This window comes from Gasterosteus aculeatus, chromosome 7 (genome assembly GCF_964276395.1).
Source record: "Gasterosteus aculeatus chromosome 7, fGasAcu3.hap1.1, whole genome shotgun sequence".
In the NCBI taxonomy this organism is placed as follows: Eukaryota; Metazoa; Chordata; class Actinopteri; order Perciformes; family Gasterosteidae; genus Gasterosteus; species Gasterosteus aculeatus.
The window spans coordinates 23,537,374-23,562,848 of record NC_135694.1 but is presented as its reverse complement, the minus strand read 5'-3'; the positions used below and the strand labels follow the sequence as shown (position 1 = coordinate 23,562,848).

Here is a 25,475-nt window from a genome sequence, read left to right as displayed (position 1 = left end):
GTTTGTAATACAACATGTGCGGGTAGGTGCAGATTCTGAACTTGTAGTTTACATGTATTATTTTTTTTATGAACGTTTGAAAGTAAAATAATAATCAATGAAAAAAAAAAAGTCAGTTGAGAGGAAATCATTTGTCCCAAAAATAGAAGCCGGTAAACATTTTTAATGATTCATTAATGGTTTAAAGTAATATTTTTCAAAGAAAAAATGCCATTTGCTTTTTAGTTTACTCCAATATAATGTTCTGTTCTGATTGTTAGCTGACAAAAAGTTTCCAAGTTGTTTTTTAATATTTTATAGACCCAACAACTAATCGTATGAATACATTTAAAATGTCTACAATTGTTTTACCCTTGGAACTTAGTTTAAATCACAGCTTGGCTAATTAAAGCCTAAATGTGGTACAGCTCAGCAACAGACATGCGTGAAGAATGTCATTTTTCGTTGTGCGGCGGTCTATCTGGGCCGCACACAGCTAGAGGCCATAACGCTGCGTTCTTTTCAAGATCACGGAGGGAAGAAACTATTCGGCCAGTTCAGTGAATGAAACGTGTCGTCTCGCGTGCCGCTATAGCTTAAACTAGGACTCACGTCTTCCAGTGGCCTGAAGTCACGTCCAAGTTCCTGTCTCCTAATTTATTACCTGACAAAAAGAGGTGCATCATTTTCATAGACTTGCGTCACTCAGCAGCTCGTTGCTGAATGCGGCCTACAGCTTAGTTATGGTTGATCACTGTTATGGTAACAATAGTTACACTTGTATGACGTGTTGAGTAGAACATATTAACCCGTACTTACCTTTTAAAGGCAGAACAGAAAAAGGATCAATTGCAGATTAACTTTATCCGTGAGGACAAACCAGAAACAGAAAAATCAAACATGTAAGGTTTTATAGAGAATTATATTGATACAACGGGGATCTGACTGGGTGGATGTGACGTTAATCAGCAGTGACAAACACTACAACCACAGCTGCTCACGACTTCCATCTACCATTAGGTACAAACCTCAAAAGGAGACGCACACTACAACCTTTATCCAGAGGCAACTCTACATTTGGACATTTGGGTTTCTGACATTTTTGAATTTTTCCCAATACATAGTAAAAAAGTTTTTAATATACAGATCTGTCAACAAAAAGGCATGTTTTCCTTTTAAGTAAAATGACAATTAAACACAGTTAATCCAAAGACAGAAGGAATGACTGATATTGCTTTATGGAAGCATTTTAATAATAATAATATTGGCGGGTAAAAGGCTTTACAGCACCCCCCCAGTCAGCATCAAACAACAACAGAACATGAAACAGACATAAGAGACTATTTACAAGTGGGCTTCTTTTTTTTTTTTTTTCCTGTTAAAATGATTTCGACTGAATGTGGCGAACATCTTCACAACGCAACACAATGCAACAACCCACAGCTGACGACAAGGATGCACTGATGCAGCGTGCACGTGGCATATGCATGTGTGTGAACTTGTGTAACAGTAGGAGCGTCGGCGTATGAAAAGGTTAAAAAAAGTTCAATGTCCATATTTTCTTTTCTACGTCGTTCCTCCACAACGCGCCGTCTCCGTTTGTCCTCCCTCGCGTTTCTGCTCATCTTCTTCGCCCCGCTGGCTTCTTGCGTCCCTGCAGAAAAAGTGGTGGAGACAAAGGAACAGGAAGCTTAGAAAGTCTTCCACTTATGAGTCTGATATTCAGATATCCCATATCTGATTCATGTCAATACTGTGCCTACCTTGGGTGTTGGCTCTTCCTCCTCCTCTTCCTCCTCCTCCTCGTCTTCTTCCTCTTCAGAGTCGTCTTTAGCAGCAGCTGCCTTCGATCGCCCACCGCGCCTGGATACAGCAGAGGGGATACAGGGATGGGGGGGGGGAAATAAAGAATAAAGAATATTTAGAAATATCGTCTTTGCTCAAACTCACTGCATTCTAAGATTAGCTCATGAGAAATATTCTCCTCAAAAAGATCTGCCTCCTCCTGGTGCTTCAGCTTCCACAACAACCCCCCCTCACAAAAAAAAAACCCACACAGGACTTTTTTGGGATTTAGAAGAAAAAACATCATCTTACGCTGGTTTCTTGGCAGGGGGCTGGGCCGATTTGGGCGGACGTCCTCTCCTCTTCTGCGGTGTGGACTCTGCCGACTCCGTCCTGCAGATACGAAGACAAAGAGTGTGAGACAGAAATTGAAACCCCGGAGCCAACGGCAGACGTTTCTGCGCTCTTACCCTTGTGATCGCCGCGGCGTTCTGGCCGGCCTGCCTGCCTTGGTCTTCAACTCTGTGTTTTCACTGCTCCCGTCATCCTCTTCCTCCTCCGCCGGCTCCACCGCCTCTGCGTCCTCTTCTTCCTCCTCCTCCGCCTGCTCTGCGTCCTCCTCCTCTTCTGGCGGAGGGGCGGCCTTCTTTCGGCCCCTCTTCCCCTTGGCCGGCGTTTCCTGACCCGGCGTGGCCGACTTCGGGGGCCGTCCCCGCCGTCCCTTCTTCGGCGGGCTGTTCTGCTCGTCCTCCGGCCGGGTGTCCTCGTCCCACTGGTCCTCGGACTCGGCCACCGGGGCCGCGTTGGCCACCGCCTTCTTGCGGCCGCGCTTCGGCTTGACGTCCTGGTCTTCGCCGGAGGTCAGTGCTCGTTTGCGGCCGCGGGGCTTTTCAACATCCTGTGAGAAAACAACACATCAGTCGCCGCTTTCCTATAAAAAGGACATGTCTTCCCACTCGTCTGCATCGTTTTGCTCGCCGTGCGAATAAGCGTCTTCTAATCTACCATCTTCTTAGGATTAATAAATCAGATAGCGCTTGGAAATATTGTGACAAGCCTGTTAGACTTTAAAAAAAGGGATGCAACATGGTTACTTCTATGCTAGAAGAAACTTTGATTCTCTGACATTTAGAGGAAGAAAACAAAAGCTGCTTAATGGCACGAGTCCAGAGCTCAACACCAAGGAACCGACGACGGCGGCGTGTCGTGAATGATCGTCAACACAAAGTCAACACACAAGTCTTATCTCTACCTGAATCCAGCGGGTGTTTGCACAGTGGAATCTAAACAGAGACTCACTCGGGGTTTATGACTGGAAACACTCAACTGGATCACAGCAGCAGAACTCTCTACTGGTCCTAAGTTACTGTGGAACTTCTGATTTATTTATAATTTCCTAAAATAGGATTAAGAATGTCAGCTTCATTGCTTTTAATACATAACATTATATGAAAAAACCATTTTTTTGTATTTGTGTTATGTTCTAATCCAAAACACAATCAGAGGTAAGTAGCACTTTGGTTCCTCGATATAAGGTTGATTAAATATAAATAAATACAAACCTGCCATCTTTCCAAGAGCATTATAATAATTATATGTTTCCTTGTGTTGGATTTTAAATGATGATGATGATGATGATGATAACTGGAGCTTACAGACATCATATACACAAGATAGTAACGTATGACCATGTCGATGACGCAGATAAGACTAATTTAAATTTACAAAAACCTCTAAAAAGTCAACATTTAGCTAAACTAAACAACCCGTCACATCGCAGAAGACGTAACACCAGCAGACAGAGAGCGTTAAATACCTTGTCAGTGGTGTCGGCTCTTTTTAGGCTGATGTCCTCGTTTTCACTGTGATCCATTTCTGTGCTGTCGAGCCTGAAACCGCAATTACTAACGGTTACAAAAAAACAAACACCGTAGAGAAAGCAGCACATACGAGCGGTCCAGTGTAGTTCATGAACACGTTTCCCCATTTGATGCACGATTAGATCCTTGAGGTTCTCTTTGAACATTCAGAACCGGATTCACAGTCTTGCTCAACAACACGTACCGGGTCTTGCTGCGCTGCGGGGAGCCCGGGTTGGACGACGGGTCGTCGTTGCTGGCCGTCTCCATACGCGAAGCTTTGCTCTGGATCGGTTTCCCCGCGGACGACAGCGGCTTGTTCACCGCACCCAAAACGTTAGCCGACTTGGGCTTGATGAGAGTAGAGAGGGGGGGGGTTAAGAGTTAGATACGCGTTCCACTCAACAAGAGGCGAAAACGAGAGGCCTAGAGGATCAATTAAGCTCACCTTTCCAGGTGTGAAGAAAGACTTCATCTCTGGTGGCAGATAGTTTTTTGTGTTGCTGAAGTTCTGAAACGGAGAACTCGTTTGTGAATAGAGGACAATCAGCACACACAAGCTGAGGACGAGGAGGGGACGTCAGGTGGCTGCAAACAAGTCTGTTTGTGCACCTTTCATAGAACCGCACACATGTTTGTACACGAGCATCTTGACCCGTCATTTAATGGGGGGGGGGGGGGGGGGGGGGGGGGGGGAACAGTCACCAGCAGCTCAGATATGCATCAAAAAAAGTGTAAAAAAAGAAAAAAAAGAAAACAATTCTGTGATTCAAATGTATTTCTCGGGGTGCAGAAACCAACCTTGTCGGGTTTGGTGAAGAAGCAGGTGGGCAGCACGGGGTCTTTTGGAGACTCTAAGCTGTAGGTGGTGCTCTTTGACATGATAATGTGCATGGCCACATCACACACCGTGTAGAGTTTCTGTACGGGGGACGACACGGTGAGACGAAAGCCAATAAGAGCAGTAAACATTCACAGGTGTCCATACTCGGCCTCCTAAGCAGACAGGAAGTTGCAAGGGGGGGGGGGGGGGGATGTTTACCTCGTTGGTTTTGGGATCACTGGCGGCTTGGGCGTCTTTTGTCTGTTTGATATTTTCCACCATTTTCCTTATAAAGGCATGGCTGTTGTTCTCATTCTTGGCCATGATAATCTCCAGGACGAACCACAGAGCCCTGGTCGAAGAGGAAGGGAGGTGTCAAATCAGCAAATCTCAATTCCAGCCGTACTTTTGTAGCTTTTTACTTTCCATTTTCCTGGACATAGACTTAAATTACATCGGTGATTTAAGGTCTAACAGCAACAGTAACGTGTTTAAGAGCACCAAGTACCATTAAACATGAATCGCTATTTCTGAAATGTGCACTTCTCAACACTTAACGTATCATTTTGTTATCAGGGGTTACGGCCTCACTCTTTGATTTCTTTCAGCTGCTCGATGTCCTGTACTTTGACGTAGTCGGGGTCATGCGCCAGCAGGTGAATGGTGTAAGGCACCACGTACTCCGGCAACAGAGAGAACAGCTTGTCTGTGGTCACACGACAAAAATAAATATTACATCAACATGTCCACACATTTCTCACTTATGCACATTAGGACAAATGTTCTGGTTTTAGCTCAATACTGTAGAGTAAAAAGTACCACTGATGGCGGCGTGCTGTTTGAGGTACTCTCTGCGGATGTTGACATTTTTCACCAGGCACTGGCGCGCGTGAGCCCTCCTCTCCTTCACGGGGTCCTTGGCGCACAAAGCGAACACCGCCATGTACTCCAGAGGCAGACGGAGGCGGCAAAGCCCCCGGTGGAGCTTCTGGGAAAAACCTTGTCGCACCTGGTAGCACTCGTCCTGCAGAGAGAGAGAGACACACAGAAAACAAGAGGCATCACGTGGAGAAGACGATATACAAACGAAATAGGACGCAGAGGACCACGAGCTGTGCAGGAGAAGAGGATTCATACGTTGATGACGAGCGCACACAGCTGGTATTGCTCCAGCGTGACGATTTCGTGATAGCAGGGCTCCTGCGCCAGCTTCAGAAGGGCGCACGCCGCCGCCAGCCGCAGCCGGGACATGTCTGGTTTACTGGGGGGAGGGAGGATCAGAGGAGACCAGAGTAAACGAGGACGTCTTCATTTAGCTCTACGATACCCATTAAAAATACATCGGATGACAAAGTGAGCTTCTCAAAAGGCCCGACATGCACGCACAGCCTTAGTCTGAGCAGGAGGTTTAAGCTTGAGTTTATGTCATTTACCCCATCCTGCCCTGCTCCGTTAGGTCTCCATCGCTGTGCAGAATAGCGGTCAGCATCCTCAGCGTGGAGTTGCCCGATTTGCTCTGATTGTTCTTCACTCCCAGTAACCACCGTACCATCAGCTTTATGCCCTGGATCTGGACCGAGGAGGGTGGGTAAAACAAAAGAAAAAAAGATGGATTACTTTGAAGATGAATACGTAAGAGTCAGATCAAGGGGAGGAATTAACATTGCAATTCTTTTAAATGAAAGTATTGTTCAGATATTTGAACAACTAGCAGCAGACTGATCAGGTGGACATTTCCTAAAGAGACAAATGAAGGTTCCCCCGCTGACCTTGGCCAGAGTCTCCGGGGACACTTCCTCATCCGGGACCCAAAGTTTGGTTGTCTTCTTGCCCGGAATCTACAGAAAACATAAATAATACTTAGATACTTTGAACTGCCTACATTAGTATTCAAGCTCATTTGGATGCCTCACACAAACAACACAAGAAAAGGTTGTGCGAGTCAATAAACCATGACTACTGAAAGATTTAGTGAAATATATATTTTTTTAAACCAATTCTTAATGTTTAAACGTGAACACAATTTTTTTCCCCATTGTACTTTTGGTTAAGTTTGGTCACATTAACATAATTATGTCATCTCGTGATCGGGCCGTTCGGTTTTTAAAAGGGTTCATTTCCTGGACAAGAAATCACCATGCTGATCCTAGAACTGTGACAAAGGGATTGCCAGACTGTAAACCTGATTACTCACGTTTAAAAAGGTTTGTCTAATAGCTAAATTACAATAAAAACGTCTTCAGGTCCCTCGACACGAGTCCGGTTTACGTCGTAAAAGCGTACCCTGTCATTCATGAGCAGATCCTTCACAATGAAGTTGGCGACGAGGGATTTGAGCGGCGCAGCAAACTGTTCCGGGGCCAGCTGAGCCAGATGACCCAGAGTGGTCAGAGGAGTGATGAGCTGCTCAAGGTTAGCAGGGTCCAGGCCTTTGTGCAGAGGCTGGGGACACACAAACACGCAAAAGCCCATTCACCGTTTGATCCACAAAGGAAGTGAAAAAACATGACGCCGTGTTTGAGCCTTAGGAGGCGTGTCTATCAGTGCAATCGGACTGAAAGAACACAAAAACATTTGGAAATCCTCTGCAAAATGGGTCAGACCGGGAGATGCACACAACTAGACTATAAAATGGAAATACCGAAGTGACTAACCTCAAAGATTTGGGCGAAGTGCGTGTCTCTGTTGGTGAACATTGTGTTGATGCAGTGGATGGCGTACTTGGCCTGGCGGGGGGGCCCCCTCTTGGCTTTGGCCTGCAGTACAGGCAGCAAAACACTGGGGAGAGCAGGCGGGAGAATTACAAACCAGCAGCAGGTCAGAGCACGGGAGACGGCTTCGAGTCAGGCAACGCAACGTACGATTTGATGTGAGGGAAGCTCTCTTCCATCTTCATGCCCGTGTTCTTGAAGATCTGCAGAGCGGCCTCCGCGACCTTCTCGTCATCCATCTTCAGACAACCGAGCAGAGACTCAAACGTCTCTGCGGAGTGGAACGACACCGGGTGTGTGAACGACAGCACCTGGGGACGGAAATAAAAGACTGTCTTATACATAGTTACTAGGTAAACTAGATTTGTTTGCGTCACTTCAACGGCTGCCCGTGCGTTTCTGGCATTTTTTTATTTTATTTTTTACCTTCAGCAGTTCCAGTCCTGCTCTGATGGCCTCTTCAGTGGGGACGCCCTCCTCCTCGTCGTCAGCTGTTCCGTCTATAGATTTGTTAACCTGTTTTACCAACGCGCTGGTCGATGATGGCAGAGATTAAAGAGATTTAAAAAGGTCCATTACTGCAGGAGTGAATAAATGATCACTGGCATTTTAATTTCTCACACAGGCGCGCACGCGCACGCACACGCACTACCTGATGGATTCTGTGTCGATGTGTACGGGAGCAATTCTCTCCAGAAGGAACTTGACCATTTCCAGGAATGGATTGCTGGGCTGTTTGGGGCTGCCAAGCTTTTTAGTGATGTCTCGCTGAAAAGGTGACAAACGATTTCATTTTTAAAATAACGACAACCCTGAGGAACGCCCTGCTGGGCAAACCAGTAGAACCATCTCCACTCCTTACTACAGATACAAGGACCCTTTCAGGCATGCGCCTCTTTATACTAATAGGATGCCAATCTAACTTCAAATATGATCACGTGTGTGACAAATAAACAGTAGATGAACCTCTTATGTTTCAACTAACTAGTTTATAATAAAAGCGTTAATAAAGAGTAAAAATGGAACAGTAACATAGTACTGTCAGAAATACGTGAATAATAATCATGATTACGTGTAGCGATTTATAGGTAGTGAAAGTCAAAGCTTCAGGACAAGGATGGCCCGAGGGAAAGAAACTGCTCCCCATCATCCCGGTTCGGGCTTTCAAGCTACAGTAGCACCTCTTTAACTGCAGCAGATGTCATTTCATATCCGAAACACCTATTAACATTTACGACAAACTTTGAACAAGTCTCATAGTCGGAACCGAAAGCTTCTCCGGGTAAAGCAATTGTATTAAAAAGGCCAATTTTAAAGGAAAAAAGAAATCTGTTTTCCCCTTACTGTAGCAGAAGTGGTTTAAAAAAAGTATAATAATAATATTTATAACTTTATATCTATAACAGTATATTCATGCATTTCCACTTATGCAAACAGGGTAGATGAATAAAAGAGTATCCAGCAAACGCTTTGCATGCGGCATGTGAGCTTAAAAAAAAAAAAAAAAAAGTCCCAACTTAATATTCTCATATTCAAACTAAAGGGCAGCAGAGTTGGGTTTCAAAAAACAAGTGTCGTCGTGTCCAAATGGAGCCGTAGGGCACAAAAACATAACAGACTCTAAGGGATCTATGAAACATGTACTGCCTTCATCAGTCTACACGGTCTTTGACTACAAAAGATTGGACTAAATTAATTTTACATTAGAGATCCCACTTGAAATACAAAATGTTTAAACCATGAAGTGAACGCGGGTCCGACACTCACCACACAGACTTCGGCCTGCTTGCAGGAGCACGAGGGGCTGACCAAGGTTTCTAACTGATCTCGGATCCGCTCGTCATCATCCAGGACCTGAGCCAGCTTCTTCACAAAGTCCTGGGCCTTTCCCGGGTCTGGCAGGTTCCCTGTAGTCACATGGCATCAAAAGCTTTAGTCTACAACGAATGCACTCGAAAAGTTCGCTCACGCTGCCTCAGCAATGCCGTTAAAAGTTTGGTTTGTTCCTTTACTTTGTTTATGCCAAGTGGAGAGATTGTGTGGCTGAACGAGATGATAATTCAGACACAGGGACGTAGGGTTTTTTAAAGAAAAAGTCTTACTTGTGATCACCATGACTTTGGCAAATACGGCCTTGCTTGATGCATCAGACTAAAACAAAATGCAGAAGAAAATTCAAACGTGAGACAAGAGTATGTTAAAAATCTGCCTTTTTTGTGCTGTGCTTGAGTTAGTAACCTTGGGTTTCTTGATCAAGTCGAGCAGGTCTTTGACATGATGCCTCAGCAGATTCTGGCACTTCCACATCTCATTCAAAGCTCTGAGAGGAAGAAGAGTCAGAGGATGAGGGTGGAAAACAGACGAGGAGGAGGCATTGCAGTAGCACGGTGGGGAAATGAACGGTTTCCTCTTAAACGTTTGTTCTAGAAGGTTCAGTTGAACTGAATTTCAGAAGAAGAAATCTTTTCCAAAACATTTTTTTTCTTCATGATGAAAGTGGCGAGTCATGGTTTGCGGCTGCATTGATCCTCCATCTGTGAGAAACACTTACTTGACAGCATTTGTGTCCAGGGTGGCGTAGAGGTAGTACAGACACTTCATCCGCTCAGTGGTTTCCAGGTTGTGAGGAACCATGTACTGGGCAAAGACCCGCTCCACCAGCAACCTGTGCACATGGAAGGAATCGTTTGGGTCGCAAGGGAAAGAAAATCCCCACATATCCGTTTTCCTTCTGAGGCGTAGCGTGAAAAAGTGCCGTCTCATAATACCTTCTTGAATTTGCTGAAATAATTACGCACGGATTAGATAACAGCTCCTCACTGGTCGTTTCTAACCAAACATACTAGAGATGACATAATTAAGTAGACTGGTGAGATTTCAGCAGTGCAGGAATAATCTCACATTTTATTACTACCCTTCGGGGTAAAAATGGAAAATATTCAGAAATTATCCTTAAACTATGCTTACTACACGCGGAGGAAAAGTCCTGCTACAGTAGAGAGTTTTCTGTCTCTGACACTGCTCAGCATATCTCCACATTTGAGACAACGAAGGTTATTTGTTTTATGTTTGCACTGCAGAATCTTGCGAAACAACACCGCACCAAATGTCCCAAGTTAAAGTGAGTGATGCTGCAGTCTTCTGCCTGGCTCCTCTAATGCTTTCAAACATGTTTCAAATGCACATGGGGGGGGGGGGGGGGCTCTGACTGCTTGACATTTTGGAGCCCTGAGGCAACAGCAGGTGGAGCACGTTTGATTGTTTGAGTCCGGAGAGAAGCCTCTGCTTGTTGGAAGCTGAAGGGCTGATACGAGTCGGGTTGAAAGTGTCAAGACACTTTGATTTGGTTTTTGATTTGATAATGAATGGAACATTCATCCAATAAAAATGATGTGGAGAAATCCGAGCGACTTTGCAAATAGCTCAAAGCACGCAGAAACTGTGATTCAAGGAGCTCATTGATCCTAATCACCATCTTTAAAAGGGTACGGAGGTAAACGCTCTGCTGTTTTTTATAGTTATCCACAGGTATTAAATACTAAGGACTATAAAAAGGAATTGAACTTCTCTATTTGCGTAACTTGAAAGGCCAGGAGCACGTTTAAACAAACCTGTCATCGATGCTGTTTTGGTAGTAGATATGGAGGAGCTTGTCTTTGATCCAGGAAATCTGCTTGGAGGCCTCCCTCCCTCCTTCTCCCTGTAGCGAGTACTTCCTGTAGATCGATGCCAAGCCCATCATGGCCTCCTTACGCACACGCCACTGATGGGGAGGAGGAGAATAGGGCAGGATAAGAAGGAAGGCAAATCTAAAACACTGATTGATGCAGACAGCCTGCTTTTCAAAACCAGAAAGTTTGACTTGTGGTTGTATGCCTTTAAAGATTGTATCCAATTAGACAGTTGTTTAAGTTATATAATACAACACAATGACAACAATATGAAAAACACACCACAGCGGAAGTTGTCCACTTACTCGCTTGTCCAAAGTCCTCTCCTTTACAAAGTTGAGCAAAGCATCATTCACTAGAGACAAGTCTTTCTTGGCAGCAGTTACTATAGACACGATGACGTCATGGCGGATGGCCTCCTCTGGGTCATGTGATCTAACCCTCAGGAACTCTGTGGGAAAAAAACGGGAACAAATGAGTGGGATGTGAGAGAGACGGGACTCCGCCAACAGTGAGAAAATATCCGCCAGTTACTTCATGACACAAAAATAACACATTTGTTAAAGAAGAACAAGTTATCGTTGAGAGCTCGTAGAGTGTTGTGGAATCCCATCGACGCGCAGGGGCAAGGTAGCTCGCCGCTCATCACAAGCGGGTTTCCAATGACGCATCTGCTCAGATGGAAGAGCATTTTAGCCAATTCACCTGTGAGGTCTTTGGCCAAGTCCGGGTGGTTCATGAGACAGTGACTGGCGAACTTAACGCACTCCAGCCTGATGGGCACGTGGATGTCGTTAAACCTTTGGAGGAGAGAAATGAATATTAATATCAGCCCCCTCAAAATGACAAAAACATGCAAAACCCAGAAGGAAGGTAGGTTGGGAAGACTTGAATGATCTAGATGCAAGAGATACACCTAGATATAAAGAGCATAAACGGGACGTGCAATATATTTATTCAACAACCTTTTTTTTGTACAAATTAACCCCCAACAATTGAGAAAACAATCATTTCGTCGCTAAACAATTTTTCTGATGTTGTAGAAAATAAGATTTATTTTTCAGACATCCACACCCACCTGCCGAGGTAACACTGCCAGAGCGGTTTGTTCTGTGCAGCCAACTCGGAGTCCTTGGCTCCAAACATCTTAGCCAGCAGCTTCACCACTTGCAGCCTCTCGTCATTATCATTACTCTGCAGAGACAGAGCAAAGGGGAAGGAGGTGGGGAGAATTAGTCTGGTTTCCGAATGGGATGCGAAGAGGCAAGAGTGAGAAGTAAAGACTCAGGAAGCAGAGAGGGCAAAAGAAGAAGAAAAACAGTGGGGGGGAATAGAAGAAAATTAAGGAGGTATAAAAGTGATGATGAGACGATGAATGGGAGCGAGAGATGGAGGGAGAATGTGCAATCTGTGGGGGTGGGGAGGAAGGTATTTTATTGCAGCGATCATTTCGGGGGAGACGGCGGTGATCTACACTCCCTGTGAACAGCTAATGAGTGCCACCCATCAGGAGGAGCCTTCACGAGACACCGCAGAGGCAACATCGTGCCGAACGCTCTGTCTTTTCTAATACGAATCAACACTGCAGAGAATACGACACTGTGCAACCACGTCAGTTAATAGGTCAAAGAATGTGGTTTTGTTGGTTTGGTGTGTGTGAACATGCGCATTAATACAACGGGAGAGAATTATTGCCGGCAGAATCTAATTAGAACCAAGACCACAATGAGGCCGTGCATCTGTCGAATGTCCTCATAAAGTGCAGCCGGGTGCAAAAACAATTACACCAGCGGCATGATGTGACAAATGTCAAGTCGCTCCGTTTGTTCGCCCTCGCACACACCAACAGATATAACTGCCTGACTGAAAGAGGGGCCTTTCACTACCTTGAGCTTAAACTCCAGCTGCGGCAACACCGAGAGCAGCAGGTGGCTGTCGATGTTGTAGAGCTCCAGGATGAGGTCAAAGACGTGTTCGGACAGATCGCTGACCGAGGTCTTCCCCAGCATCAGCACCTGGTTGAAGAACTGATGGAGAGGGAGGAATCGGGGTTACCAATCAGACATGCTGAACATCAAGCCGGGACTTAACACGTGACCTTTTACTTTTTAATGGGCATTATTCACAATGTGAGCCTTGCAAAGTTCCCTAGTTTCTGGCTCCCTCTCTATGGAGAGGTCAAAGGGTCAGGTACACAACAGCATCCCCAAGGACCTGTTTCCTTTGCATGAACCTGGCACCTTCAGCATTGATGATACTCTTTTTCAGTAGCCTGTGTTGATCTGGATTTGCAACACTGCAGCAGCATGAAAACCAAAAAAGCCTCAGCCTATATATTTGGTGGATTTTTATGGCCACGGTATCAGTTAGCTGCAACGTTTGTACAGATATAAAGCTCTTGCAACACCAAGACGCTTCTGCCTTGGTTCAACCGCACAGGTTAAGCGGGACAATCCTTGAGTCTGCAATATCCCCCACTGTGTCCCAAATAACCGGTGGAGCGGTTGCGTTTTTTAGTTTTGGTTACTACAGGATACAGACCGCTGCAATGTTTAATTTCGGAACAGGAAGCTCTATGCAGCCACATTGTAGAAGCGTTTAAAAGACAAAAAAAAAAAAGTATGTCAAAGATGTGATCTTACGTTGGTGATGTACGGTTCAATAGCCTGAGCGGTTCTCTTCAGCAGAGCTTTGGCCAGGTCGTACGCTTGTTTATTCAAATTCTAGAAGGACAGAAAAACAAATCTGAGGATCAAACAGCAGGTCAGAGATCTCGTTCAGACAGATGACAAAAACTGCACAGGGTGTGCTAAAACATCATTTCTTGGTTGTCACACGGCAGAATTGCCCTTTGAGGATTTTACCCAACGAAGACAAAAAACTTCAACGCTGCGTTACCTCTTTTCACCTGCAGGGGGCTCATTGAATTACAGGGAATGGAAAGGGCTATTCTGAGCAATTAGTTCAGTTTCAGAGCGCCCTCCACACCAACATGGATTGTGCGCGTGCATGAGTGTAAAGTCTTCTTTATGCGATTGTAGAAGTGGAGTGCGTGGCCGTTCTTCTGTGCACATACCTTGTGTGCAGGGACCAGGTTGACCAACACGGTGTCCAGCAGCTCCTGCGACACGGTGTCTCCCTCACAGATGATGGAGCTCATCAGGTCCACCATATGCATGTGCACCTTTTGGTTGTGGCCGTTGCTAGGGAAACAAGGCAGGAAGGGTCACAGACCAAGGACATCGTCATCGCACGACTTCAAATGAAATATTCCATTGTGATGCCGGTTAAGGCAGCAACGTAAAACGGGCCGAGCTAAAAAGTGAGACGAACCCTGGTGGTTTTCACGGTTAAGATTTCCTCCGCTCACAGCAGGCATTAGTGGCTGTGTGTCTTTTGAAAACAAACTGTCCTCACACAAACAGACTGAGATGCCCTGATCACACAGAGAGAGACGGGGGAGGGGGGCCTGTACTGGATCAGCATTACAGCGGGAGGTAACGCTTATTACCCAGATTTCTATGTTGGTGACTGCTGTCCGCAGAGCCTTTTCTCTTACAGTCTCTTCACTGACACACAAACACTCCCCTGCACCTTTAAGCTCACGGTAGTATTTCAAGCAGAGCTCTTTAAAGGCTCCCTATATTAAAAAATAAAAAAAGCATCATTCTGGCACAAACTTGACGCGCGCGCACATCATTTTGTTACAATGGCAAAGAGCCCAATTCTGCATGGCAGAATTCAGCCCACACGGTTGTGGTCAGCAGAGTGAAACTGAGAGCAGGGTTGGGAGGAAAAAGAAGATAGTGGTGCAATCAAAGACAAATAAGGGCTATTGTGAAGTTTAATGGTGTTGCAGATTGACTGCTACCAAGACTCCTTCTGGACGTTGTTGCAGACAAAATGTGTTTGAAGGGGGGGGAAGAAACACTGCAGATATGGACAGAAATATTAATAACTGCACCGAGGTTTGCTTTGAAGCAAATACAAAATAAACACTTACTTGATGACCTGGAAGAGCGTTCTGTAAAGCTGGGTGAAAATCTCATTGCTGTCTTCAAGCTCAAAGCAAATATTGTAGGACTTCACCCACGCTATGTTCTGAACAAAAAGAGAAGAACAGGCCGGCTGTTAGTGACAATGCAGCAAACTAAATAAGACTAAAGGAGAATTGGGTGACTGGAGGAGGGAATTCACACGCGCAGACACAACCACGTCAGCAATCATTTGGAGAAAGCCTTCGCTGCAGCCTGAGGAACTCGTGTGGCATATTCTGCACCTTTTAGCTCCAGTTTTGGTCTCTACCGACTCCTGGGGGGAGGGGGGGTGACAGTCTCTTTAGCTGCTGAAATGCACCAACTACCTCCCCCGGTCTAGACGGCTGCTTGGGGGCCGAGCAGGTAGCGTGCAGCGGGGTTACGGCCCTTTCCTGGAAAAACAGCTACAACAACACGGAGAGCGGCGCAGCTAGACAATGAGCTGCAAGTCCGTATTAAGCTCTGTAAAAGGCGCCTCTGTTGAGATGCTGCCTGTTTTCAGAGAGCTCAATGTAATCTGGGTAAGCTTGAGATTCCATTCGAAACCTGAACAACTTCCACCATTCAGAGAGGCCGCCTCAGAAACGTGGTGTTTAGGAGGTGAGATAAACCGAAGCATAAAAACGGCACCCGAGGACTCATCGTTAGATACCGTGCAGCTTTAATGACATGAGCCGGGGCCGCCTTCAAACCGAGAGGTTTACAGGATCGCCGTGGTTACGGGCGATGTACAGTCAACCCCAAGAAATACACACAATGATACAGGATTACTACAGGTGAAGCAGCGACCCCCAAAATATGGCGCCCAGCCCAGTTTTTACACACAATTAAGACTGAAGAGCAAACCTAAGCATTAATACAGAACATTAGGGCAACACATTCGAGAGAATGCTAAAAATACTGACACATTTAGACTAGTATATTTAGTGACGGCCTTCAATATTTATTATTAGAACTGTTTTTAAGGTGGACGCAGACTGTGCTGCAGCCCAGAGAAGAAGAACATAAGTGACAAATTGCTCCAGATCTCTAGAGGAGTATGTACCCTATAATAAGCTTCTGCTGCCCGTGATTCAGCCACCAGCGCCTCCTCCATTGGGATTTCACATCCTTTATTTAATACAATATAGTTCCTGAAAATGCACAGAAACTCGTGAATGCATCCAGAAGACCAGAGATCAAATGTTGTAGGAAATTCTAATTCACCCCAAACCAGGTGGAATATTTAACAAACATTAAAACAATATAAATAATTAAAAAATGGACACATGTTTTCCCAGGTATCCTACTTTAGTGAAATGTATGGTTTGTGCTGCGGATTGCCTTCCATACTTCAACAACAAGATAACTGAACAAAATCCAGCTCGCACATTCACAAGTTCCTTTTACCTGCTTTTGCCAGTAAAACACACACAGGCACGGAGTACTTTTGGGCAGAAGGAGGCCGACAGAAAAGCTGCTCTATTCATTCCAAACATGTTCTACATAGTGAACATTATACTTGCAGCACAAGACAGAGTTCTCACATTTGCAAATAGTCTCTGAGTTTCCTGTTGGAAAAATAGCCTGATTTGTTAACTCAAATGTGCATTTCCCCAGTTTTTCCCATTAGTTCCATAGACTGTGGCGCCCTGACAAAGTAGATTTTATAATTCCAGTTGCAAAATGAACAATAAGTTTGTCCCCCTCCGCAGCGAGCCGCTCTAGTTTGGCTCAGAGGGAAAGTCACTTGCAGCTTTCTAACACTCATCTCCAAGAGTTCCCAGCTTCCCGGGGCCGTGACCCATAGTGACCTTTAGTGTCGGCTACACACTCTCCCCCAGTGGGGGAGGGCGGTTGCTATTGACGATGTTGAATGGTCCGTGTCGAATAATTAAAAGCGAAGGCCTGTAATAAATGCAGGGAAGTTATAAGAGCTCCTCAGAGATGTAATTACAGAAAAGCTAAATAGAACTTTGCTCGGTTACATTCCACCGCTGCTAGAACAAGAGCACCCAGATGTTTATAGATCTTTGAGGAATTTTGCTCCTCGGGTACAAAAGCTTGATGAATAGAACTTAAAATGTATTTGAGCAGGGTTCTCGTGAAGAAACATTGCATCATCAACGACACCCAGGGAGTGTTTTCATGGTGTAATGTCGGCTACTGGAAGTGATTTGGAATGCTTTGATGAGACTAGGCACTACACAGAAGAGGGGGAGACAACAACACCCTCCCCCACACTCCTCCTCCGACACACCTGAAGGATTCAAGCCGAGACACACTACTCCCGGCCGCTGATCTGGTTCTCCGTACAACCCTCTGCTGCTCATCTCCCCCCTTTAATGCTGCGGCTGCATTGTGCGAGTATTTTTCAAGCCGCCACCCGGCTTGAAAGTGTCTTCAGACTAAACTGGCAAAAGGTGATTGTAGATTTATTTTCTAAAGACAAGTATCTGCAAATGTCTTGAAGCCAAAGCGTAGCAGATCCGATGCGGGATTCAGAATGGATGAAAGAAAAAGAAACAGACAAACGGTGACGTACCTCAAGCAGATAGAAGTATCTGTTGAACTGGGCGCTTTTAGTGTCCTCCAGTCCTTTGAGCTGTCTTGTGATGAACATGAAAATGTCCTGGACCAGAAAGAAACGCACAAGTCAATGAGCCACACAGACAACATTTACCTGTAAGTGGATAAATAGGAGTCATTTCCAGCAACATTAGTTGGTTAATACTATATGAATACTTCAGAGAAGACCCAATAAAGGATGCAACCCGGAACCGTGGCCGATCCCGGCGGAGCGCAGTGATCTCCACTTTCCAGTGCTTGGTTCCGTTTGCCAGAGCGGAACCTTCCCCGCGTACCTTGAGTTTGTCTGGGGAGGTGTAGGGCGCCTCTGGGGCGTAAATCCGGAATATGTCCGCCAGACAGCAAGCCACCAGTAGACGGACGTCTTTGTCCGGGTGTTTGAGGAAAAAGTCGGAGGCCAAGTGCAGGGCCAGGTTCAGGTACAGCTCCTTCTCTTCCTCAGAGTCCTGGTCCATGTCCATGAAGGTCTTCACGACCATCTGGAAGGCGGGCATAACTATTAATTAACACTCTGGCTTACAAAACACAATTCACACCCTTAAAATATATGAAACGCTCTTGAATATTAGTACAGATTCTTATACACATACAATGAGCCCGTGATGTGTCCCACTACACAGCAGACAGAGGAGACACTGCAGCAGCAGACACTGACCTTGAGCCTGCGGACCATTTCCTCTTTGGAGATTTTGTCGGAGATCTCCTTGACCCCCGGGGGGTAGGTGACCTTCCCATCTGTGACTCGAGCTTTAGAGTGAGCCATTCTCTTTAGCTCTGCGCTGCCTGAGGAGAGAGAAAAGTACCGCTTGTAATCAAATCAGAGGAGCGCCAGGAAGAAGATGAAACGGGACACACACAGGGATTAAAGGCATAAAGCCTGGTGATTTGCTAGAACTATTTGGACTCTGTTCTTAAAACTTCAAAGTTGCAAAAGAAAATTAAAAAAGCTGCAGATGGGACTTTTGAAATAGTCCGCAAAGTATTCGCAGTACACAGAAAGGCCTTCCAGCTGAATCAGGGATAAAACTGCTGCATTCGAGAGAGCGAGCCAACGTTTCAGTGCACGCTGCCGCGACCATTGGGCTCCACGATTCATCCCACCGCCACAAACGGCCAAAGACGACAGCCAATTCATGTGTGAGACATTACCGTTGGTGCAGATGGTGCTCAGACTTTCACTTCATTACCCTGCTCACGGCCAGACCACTAGAAACTGCAACGCCACTCGACTGATCCGGCCCACCTGGCCACGGAGTCCTCGCTGACATCCTCAACTACGTCAAGACGAATTCAAGCCGGACTCATTGTTTGTGAATCTACAAAACGTCTGCATACTGAACTAGAAGCATGTCATGATACGGTACAAGTATGACACGTTATGTGGGATCGTCACATTTCTAACAGCAGCAGGGATAGAAGTCAAGAACTCCCCAGGAGTTTGGAGGGTAACAGAGGCGGATGTTTTGCAATCACTGAATTAGAACACTACAAATCAAAGAATATAGCCTCAGGGAGTCTGGAAAACAGATAAACAGACCCTAAACAACACTTTCCTTCCTCCTATATGATAGTTTACTCAACTATTTATAGCTGTTTGAGCGTGACTCAAAAGTGATCTTGTAAACAGCGATTACCTTAACCGTGTTTTCACTGTTAATAACACTGTTACGCAGGGTGTTACTCACAATTTAGACATTTTACTCATTGTGCAAAAACTAAAAAACCCTAACTTAATAAATGACATTGCCCTACACGCTGTTATCCGCTGCAGGTAACGAGCTTGAATGACTAAAAATGTTAGTGGGACTCTACCCAGTCGCGGATTGGAGGTGAAAGGGAACACGGTGGCTTCACTGCAAGGTCATTGGAATTCAATAAGCCTGGCACGTTCATATGCAAGTCTTACCCAACACACCAGGAACAAGCGGGCCCATCGGCCCCGTGTGGGCGACGGGCTCTGGGCACCGGAGTCACAGCTGATGGTGGCGCGCGTCAAGTGGCTGACTTGTTCTGCGTTTTGAATCAATAGGCTCTTTCAACAACGGCACAGCGACTAACAACGGCCGTCAATCACTCGGCCAATCCTTTTCTCGGTTAAACGATACGCTGAATAAATAAGACAGCAAATGGAATGCTGTTGGATTTCGGTCTGTTGGTCGGATTAAATAAAAAGCAAGCAGGTTGGCTTTGGAAGCCGTGGTGACCGGATCGTAAAAAGAAAACCACAAACTGCACGTCGGTGGAAAGTTCAGAGGCGCTGATTAAATCAACGCCTTTCAGCCGATGGGAATGAAAAGGACTACAATGTGTGTTTAGGGCCGTTTGTCACACAAAACAAGTGGGCCTGTGGATAATTATATCCCACTTTATAAACCAAACAACTAATCGTCAGATAAATTGATAAAGATAAGAGGTGCTTGTGACCGTATAAAGCAATAAAAAAGATGCACCTCGCTTAAATGAGCATGTGTAAGCCATTTACTACTAAAGTAACAATAAACACGCCCCCCCCAAGACAAGGCACCGCGTTTGATTCCTTTTTACCGGTGATAGAACTGCAATATAACGCAGTTAAAGAGAAATTGATCAAATTTCTCAGGAAAACAACAGTATTTAAATAGATCTGCAATATCCTGCGTGGCGGACGGACAGAAAGTCAGGACAACTGGAAAGACGGCTATGGGATCGAGTGGCCCACGGTCCATACCCAGTCCTGTGTGCTGTTACCAGTTAAGCACCAGGCTGGACTGAATGTGGCACCCGAGGCTTCTGGTATGGGATGGGTTTTCTCTGTGAGCTCTGATATCTCGTTACACAACAACCTCTTCTCTCAGAGGAGAAAATAAACAGCACCCGCTGTTACTAAAAGCATAAAGAAATTGGCCGATTACTTTTACTGTCTTTGGGAACAAAACGTTGCTTATGGAGATTTGAGTATTATGAAGAATGTCTGCCTACTACTTGAGCTTTCATTAATACACACACACGGACACACACACGGACACACACACACAGGACACTGTGAGGCTGCCAGATTGTTTGATTCTGACCTTCTTTTCCACCCCACAGCTGCTGCCAAATTCGAGTACATCTCTCTCTTGGTCTACCACACAGAGCTCTGGCAGCCAATCAGAGCAGAGCATTTGTCAACCTGGGCGTCCGTCTGGGTGCCGTCCAGCAGAGAAGATTTCACTTTGAATAAAAAGCAGCAGTAAATAACCACACACAGACTGGCGTCCAGTCAGTACTGCTTTATCACACTAAAACACACGTTGCTCAGGCCCTTCACCATGTCGCCCCTTTGACACGGCTGCCAGCCCAAAACGTGGAGACAAAGCTCAGCTCCCCTAAACCAATCTGAACCCCGACACAGACGCCCTTTGGTTTCACCCCGAGGATGGCGTCAGCAGACGCCGACCCCACACCAGCAGGAGGGCCGCACGCCAGCTGGGTGTCGTAAGGGGGGAACTCGACGACCTCCACAAATTTGCCCCCACCCCCCCCCTCGCAAAATAGAAAGCATGCAAACTGCCTGAACAGGGAAGCACTATTTCAAAATTAAATTATCTAGACATTTTCTGAACAGAGCAAGTCCGCCGCATCTGAACCAGCCGGGCAGAAATGACAACAAAGCAGAGGAGCAGGGTTTCAGATGAGTAAACCCTGATATATTTGACAGGTGACATGTCACCAGCAAAACCGACAAGGGGGCGTAGAACGACACGTTGTGTTATTAGGTAGAGCGGCACGCGCGCGCACACGCACACACGTTTCCGCCTCTGCTTGAATGTAAAACCATCATAGAGGAACAAATAGATTCCCATTGGGGCTCTGCAGACAACACATCATGTTGTTAAGTATTTCTTCTAGAACAGGTTTAAAAGGTCTAAAACCAGTACCAGGCATGCTCCAGCTTGATTTCTGATGGAACATTAGAATATCTAAAAAAAGATATATATAATTATATGTTATTAAACACAATCACTGTGATTGAACAGTACTGACGTGTGTGTTAATGGGTCCCAATGAAACCGTCTATAACCCAAAACATCCTACGGAATGCAGATATTTGTGAGAAATGTTACAACGTTGTGACCCGATGAACGCTCCCGATTTACGATCACGGGCTGATGGCTGTCAAAAAAAATACACACAAAAGAACGAAACGACGCGCTGCGTTGCGTTTAGCTTCATAATCCGTCGCGTCTCTTCTGCTCCTTCGACAAACGCCTAATTGTCGTTCGCCAATATCGAATCCGTGGCATTCATCGTTCATAGAACAAACCCACCATGTCTGCAGTAACGCGCCTGGTACAAATATTCACCTCGATAATATGAGGTCACGATAAAAACATGTTGTTGTTTTTTTTTTGCAGAGGAACAGCCGACCGGATTGCTGCTACTTCAATAAAGTTGACGTGAGAGGAAGCAATGAATGGCGGCTTGGTTGTTGTGGTACAGCGGCGGGACCGAGGCTGCGGGACTCCTCGGGACAGCCCCGCACCGCCTTGCTGCCGTTATGTTGACCCGTGTGCTAATCTGGTTAGCTTCCTTCAGCTAGCGTTAGCTTCTGGCGACAACGCCGACTAGCGCAGCCGTTAGCTAGCGTTAGCCCAGCGCTAGCTAAGCTCCGCGGCGAGAGGGCGGACGTGTGGTAAACGTTTACGCCGAACAAAAACACCGCCCCCCCTCCTCCGCCCGGCTAACACCACTTATATCGCACTAAATATACGGACCCCCGTGCCTATGGGCCGAGTCGAGTTATTGCCCCGGCTCGTCCCACCGGGGCTATCGAGCCTAGCGAACGGGCTAGTATGTGACTAGCTAACCATTATGCGCCGCGGGGACCAGGTCAAGCCAGGCGCCGTGAATCGGACACGGCTGCCGAGAACACAGGCGAGCGACGCGGGCTTAAGCTGTGCTGCTTTTTTTTCTTCATCGGCTAGGACGGCTGGCTACTCGGTGGATCCACCCCGGGCTCGTTACCTCTTCGCCCGCAGTAAGCGCTTGAAAATAGTCCGAGCCAGTCGATCAAAACGTCCTCTTATTCGTGCAATGTATTGAATTACCTGTTACGGTGAATTGTGATCGCGTCCTCCTCTGCAGCTCTCTTCCCCCTCCTAGCTCCAAAATGGCGCCAATATGTGTGGATCGGAGCGCCCGTCGGTGCGAACGATCGGCGGGTGTGTAGCGCCACCTATGGAGCAAGTGCATGGATGTTTTTTTTAAGTGGTGCCCGTGAAATCATTTAAAATGTATCCGTCTTTTTGTTTGAACAAAATAAATACGTAAGTGTGACGTAATTCCAAAACTATATCACAGACCATCAACGTACCAATTCGTGTCGTTTCGTAGCATAACGCGGATTTTTTTTTACCCCATACGTTTGCCCAGAAAGAGAATCGTTACAGTTTGATTACGGTATTAGTTAATTTATGTGAAGTAGTCAACATCGTACAATCCAGTCCAAATGCTTTGTAAATAGTGCAAAACGAACAGCCCGTCATGTCAAATATATTTTAGTACGGAAACGATCCCATAAATGACACACCCAGTACACATAATGCTCTCGTTAGGGCAACACTGAATGTTTTTTCCAAGTAAAATGTATTTACGAGTAGTTTAGCTGCCTCTTAACAACGCTGTTAACATTTGGAGCATTTTCATTCCTTTGCATGCGAACCTATTCATTGATATGCAACGTTTGCGTGGAAGAACAGCTGTTCCTCTCTCAGCCTCTGTGCATTACTTATTAGTAAGTTATTCAACTTGTCATTGCGTAGTCTCTGGTGAAGTCCACAACACATGTCTTACCATATTGGTTTTAGGAACTGTACGGATTAGGTGTCCTTGAGTTCAGCACTGTGATGGCCTGAAAAGCACATTGTCAAAACAAAATTACAGTGCTTTTTAATATTTCAAACGGAAACAACAACATCCAAATGCATTTAAAAACAATGAACATAACCTTGAAGAGATTGGATCGTAGCATTTAGGAATCACCAGTTAACATTCAATATTTATACAAATGAACAACAGAGTTTGGAACCATTATGAGCATCTCTTTAATATTTCCGCTTAATTGGAGGACGCGCGCTCCTGTTCTCAATCAACCAATCAGCGCGCGGCCGCCACGATGGCGACAGTTTAAATCCCAGCAGGAAGAACTCACGCTGGTTTCATGGCTCCAGGATGGAGGGGTTCGTGTCCACGTGTCCGGCGTACAGCGTCGCTGTCCCAGCCCAGGACATCGGCTGGGCAAAGAGGGAGGGCCGCTTCCTGATCCCCCAGGGCCTGAACTACCTGGAGCTCTGCAAGGCCATCCTGGCCCAGGTGCACCCGGGTGCGGCCCCGCCTCCGCTCCGGAAAGCCGCCACCAAGGAGTGCGGCGTGCAGGTGAACGCCAAAGTGGATAAAATCGTGCAGTGCTCGCTGGGTCCCAAAACGCTGCCGTGCGCGGTGGGCGACCGTTCCGGGTCCCCGAGGACGCCCGAGAGCCCGGAGCCAGTTAAACCGGAATGGAAGGCGCCGTACGACACGCCGCCGCTGAGCCGGCTGCGCTACCGGAGGCCCGTCTCCATCTACTCGCCGGTGTTCGACCGCCGGCTCTTCACGAAGAAACTCGACGAGGACGAAGCCGTCGCCGCCGAACCAGCGGGGTGTGATCGGGCGGATGTCAGTGGCGAGGCCGCGGTGCCGGAGGTGAAGACCCTCCTCCGCGGGTCTTCGAAGGGGTCCAGCTTTCAGGTGGGGGGTTTTCTCTTGACGGGAGACAGTCACGTGTTACTTTCACGCGCGTCCGCTTTGATAAATGAACCTTATTCTTGTGATTAACGTTGATTGATCAACTAATCTGACAACTGCAGTAATTAAGGTGTTCAAATGAAATGGGATGCAACATGTAGCCTCTAAAGGACGAAAAGTGCTCAGTATTGGGAAATAAACATGGTTCATTCTAAGCTTTAGAAAATGAAAGCTTCTTTCATTGCGCCTTTCAAAAGAGTTAAATAGGACACGAAGGCATTAAGGCCAATTCTAAATTAAAGTTATGGTGGCTTTGGTTCTGACTCAAGTTTTGGGACCCTCATTTGAAATCCATTTGTCTGTCATTATACTAGTTCCTGGAGCAGAGATATGGCTTTTTCCACTGCAAAAAGTGCAACATCCGGTGGGAGAGTGCGTATGTGTGGTGCATCTCTGGTACCAGCAAGGTAATCTGGTTTGTTTGTTCAGTGCAATCTATGGTTCCGCATGCATACACTTATGTTTGCCAAAATCTGCATGCATACGAAAAAAAAACAAAGCAATTATTTATTTTTTCCTTTAGGTTTACTACAAGCAGCTCTGCCGGAAGTGCCAGGTGGGGTTTAACCCCTACAGAGTGGAGTCCATCGTCTGCAAGGTAAATTTCACTCGGTTGTTCCAGGAGCAATGCGAAGTTGCGAGTCTTCTCGGCTTCTTAAACCTTGAGCGCCCTTCGCCAGGTGTTGGGAGAGTCTTCTGACTTGCTTGCTCTTCTCTCGCTCCTCTGCACTCAGGGATGCTCTCTAACCTGCTGCAGCTGCGAGAAGAAGCAGAGGCACATCAACATGAAGCGGCCTCATCGCCAGGACCTGTGTTGCCGCTGCAAGGGCGCCAGGCTGTCCTGTGACGTCACCTACAGCTTCAAATACATCGTCTGAACCGCCTGGCGTGTTCACGCTGGTCTGGGATCTGTTTCTAAGGAGACTGAGTGCAAATGCATGTCGCCGGTGGAAGTTCCCTCCACTAACACAGCAGAGAGATGTATTCTAGGGGTCTTTTTGTTTCCTTTCATCAGTCCTGGAGCGCAACTTGAATATGAACTATTTTTGTAAAAATAAAATCAATATATAAAATAAAGAAATTGTATGTTAAAAGTTATGTTGGATTTGCATTCATTCATCTATATAAACATGGAACAATCTTTTAGTAACGCTAAAAGCGCTCTGCATTTACTAATGCATGCTATTTTATGCATTAAATCTGGAGCACGGTACTGTTGTTCAAAGAGGAATGCAATG

General features: G+C 46.1%; 2 protein-coding genes across 4 annotated transcripts; one reads left to right on the top strand and one right to left on the bottom strand.

The window, feature by feature from the left end:
• Positions 1–873: 873 nt before the first annotated feature.
• pds5b (PDS5 cohesin associated factor B) lies at positions 874–22,619 on the bottom strand. 2 transcript variants are annotated; one of them, XM_040179851.2, is made up of 35 exons: positions 22,503–22,619; positions 18,089–18,216; positions 17,709–17,912; positions 17,390–17,476; positions 14,832–14,929; positions 13,905–14,031; positions 13,471–13,551; positions 12,715–12,855; positions 11,907–12,022; positions 11,534–11,628; positions 11,134–11,279; positions 10,769–10,920; positions 9,709–9,822; positions 9,396–9,477; positions 9,260–9,308; positions 8,925–9,064; positions 7,810–7,925; positions 7,584–7,689; positions 7,308–7,468; positions 7,101–7,224; positions 6,730–6,888; positions 6,216–6,284; positions 5,880–6,016; positions 5,584–5,707; positions 5,266–5,470; positions 5,038–5,152; positions 4,666–4,798; positions 4,425–4,544; positions 4,072–4,134; positions 3,829–3,974; positions 3,581–3,653; positions 2,235–2,662; positions 2,077–2,157; positions 1,743–1,842; positions 874–1,633 (listed from the first exon to the last, which is right to left on the bottom strand). In XM_040179851.2, the coding sequence occupies exons 2-35, from the start codon at positions 18,194–18,196 to the stop codon at positions 1,601–1,603; spliced, it is 4,233 nt and encodes a 1,410-aa protein (XP_040035785.2). In that variant the 5' UTR covers positions 18,197–18,216; positions 22,503–22,619; the 3' UTR covers positions 874–1,600. The 2 variants fall into 2 exon arrangements, with proteins under 2 accessions (XP_040035785.2, XP_040035786.2); XM_040179852.2 differs by having other exon boundaries at positions 22,420–22,526.
• Positions 22,085–25,335, top strand: zar1l (zygote arrest 1-like). Of its 2 annotated transcripts, XM_078106558.1 has the most exons (5): positions 22,085–22,432; positions 23,625–24,180; positions 24,552–24,644; positions 24,761–24,835; positions 24,972–25,335. In XM_078106558.1, exons 2-5 carry the CDS (start codon positions 23,626–23,628, stop codon positions 25,113–25,115), a joined length of 867 nt encoding a protein of 288 aa, XP_077962684.1. In that variant the 5' UTR covers positions 22,085–22,432; position 23,625; the 3' UTR covers positions 25,116–25,335. The 2 variants fall into 2 exon arrangements, with proteins under 2 accessions (XP_077962684.1, XP_040035787.2); XM_040179853.2 differs by lacking the exon at positions 22,085–22,432 and having other exon boundaries at positions 22,611–24,180.
• The last annotated feature ends 140 nt before the right edge of the window (positions 25,336–25,475 follow it).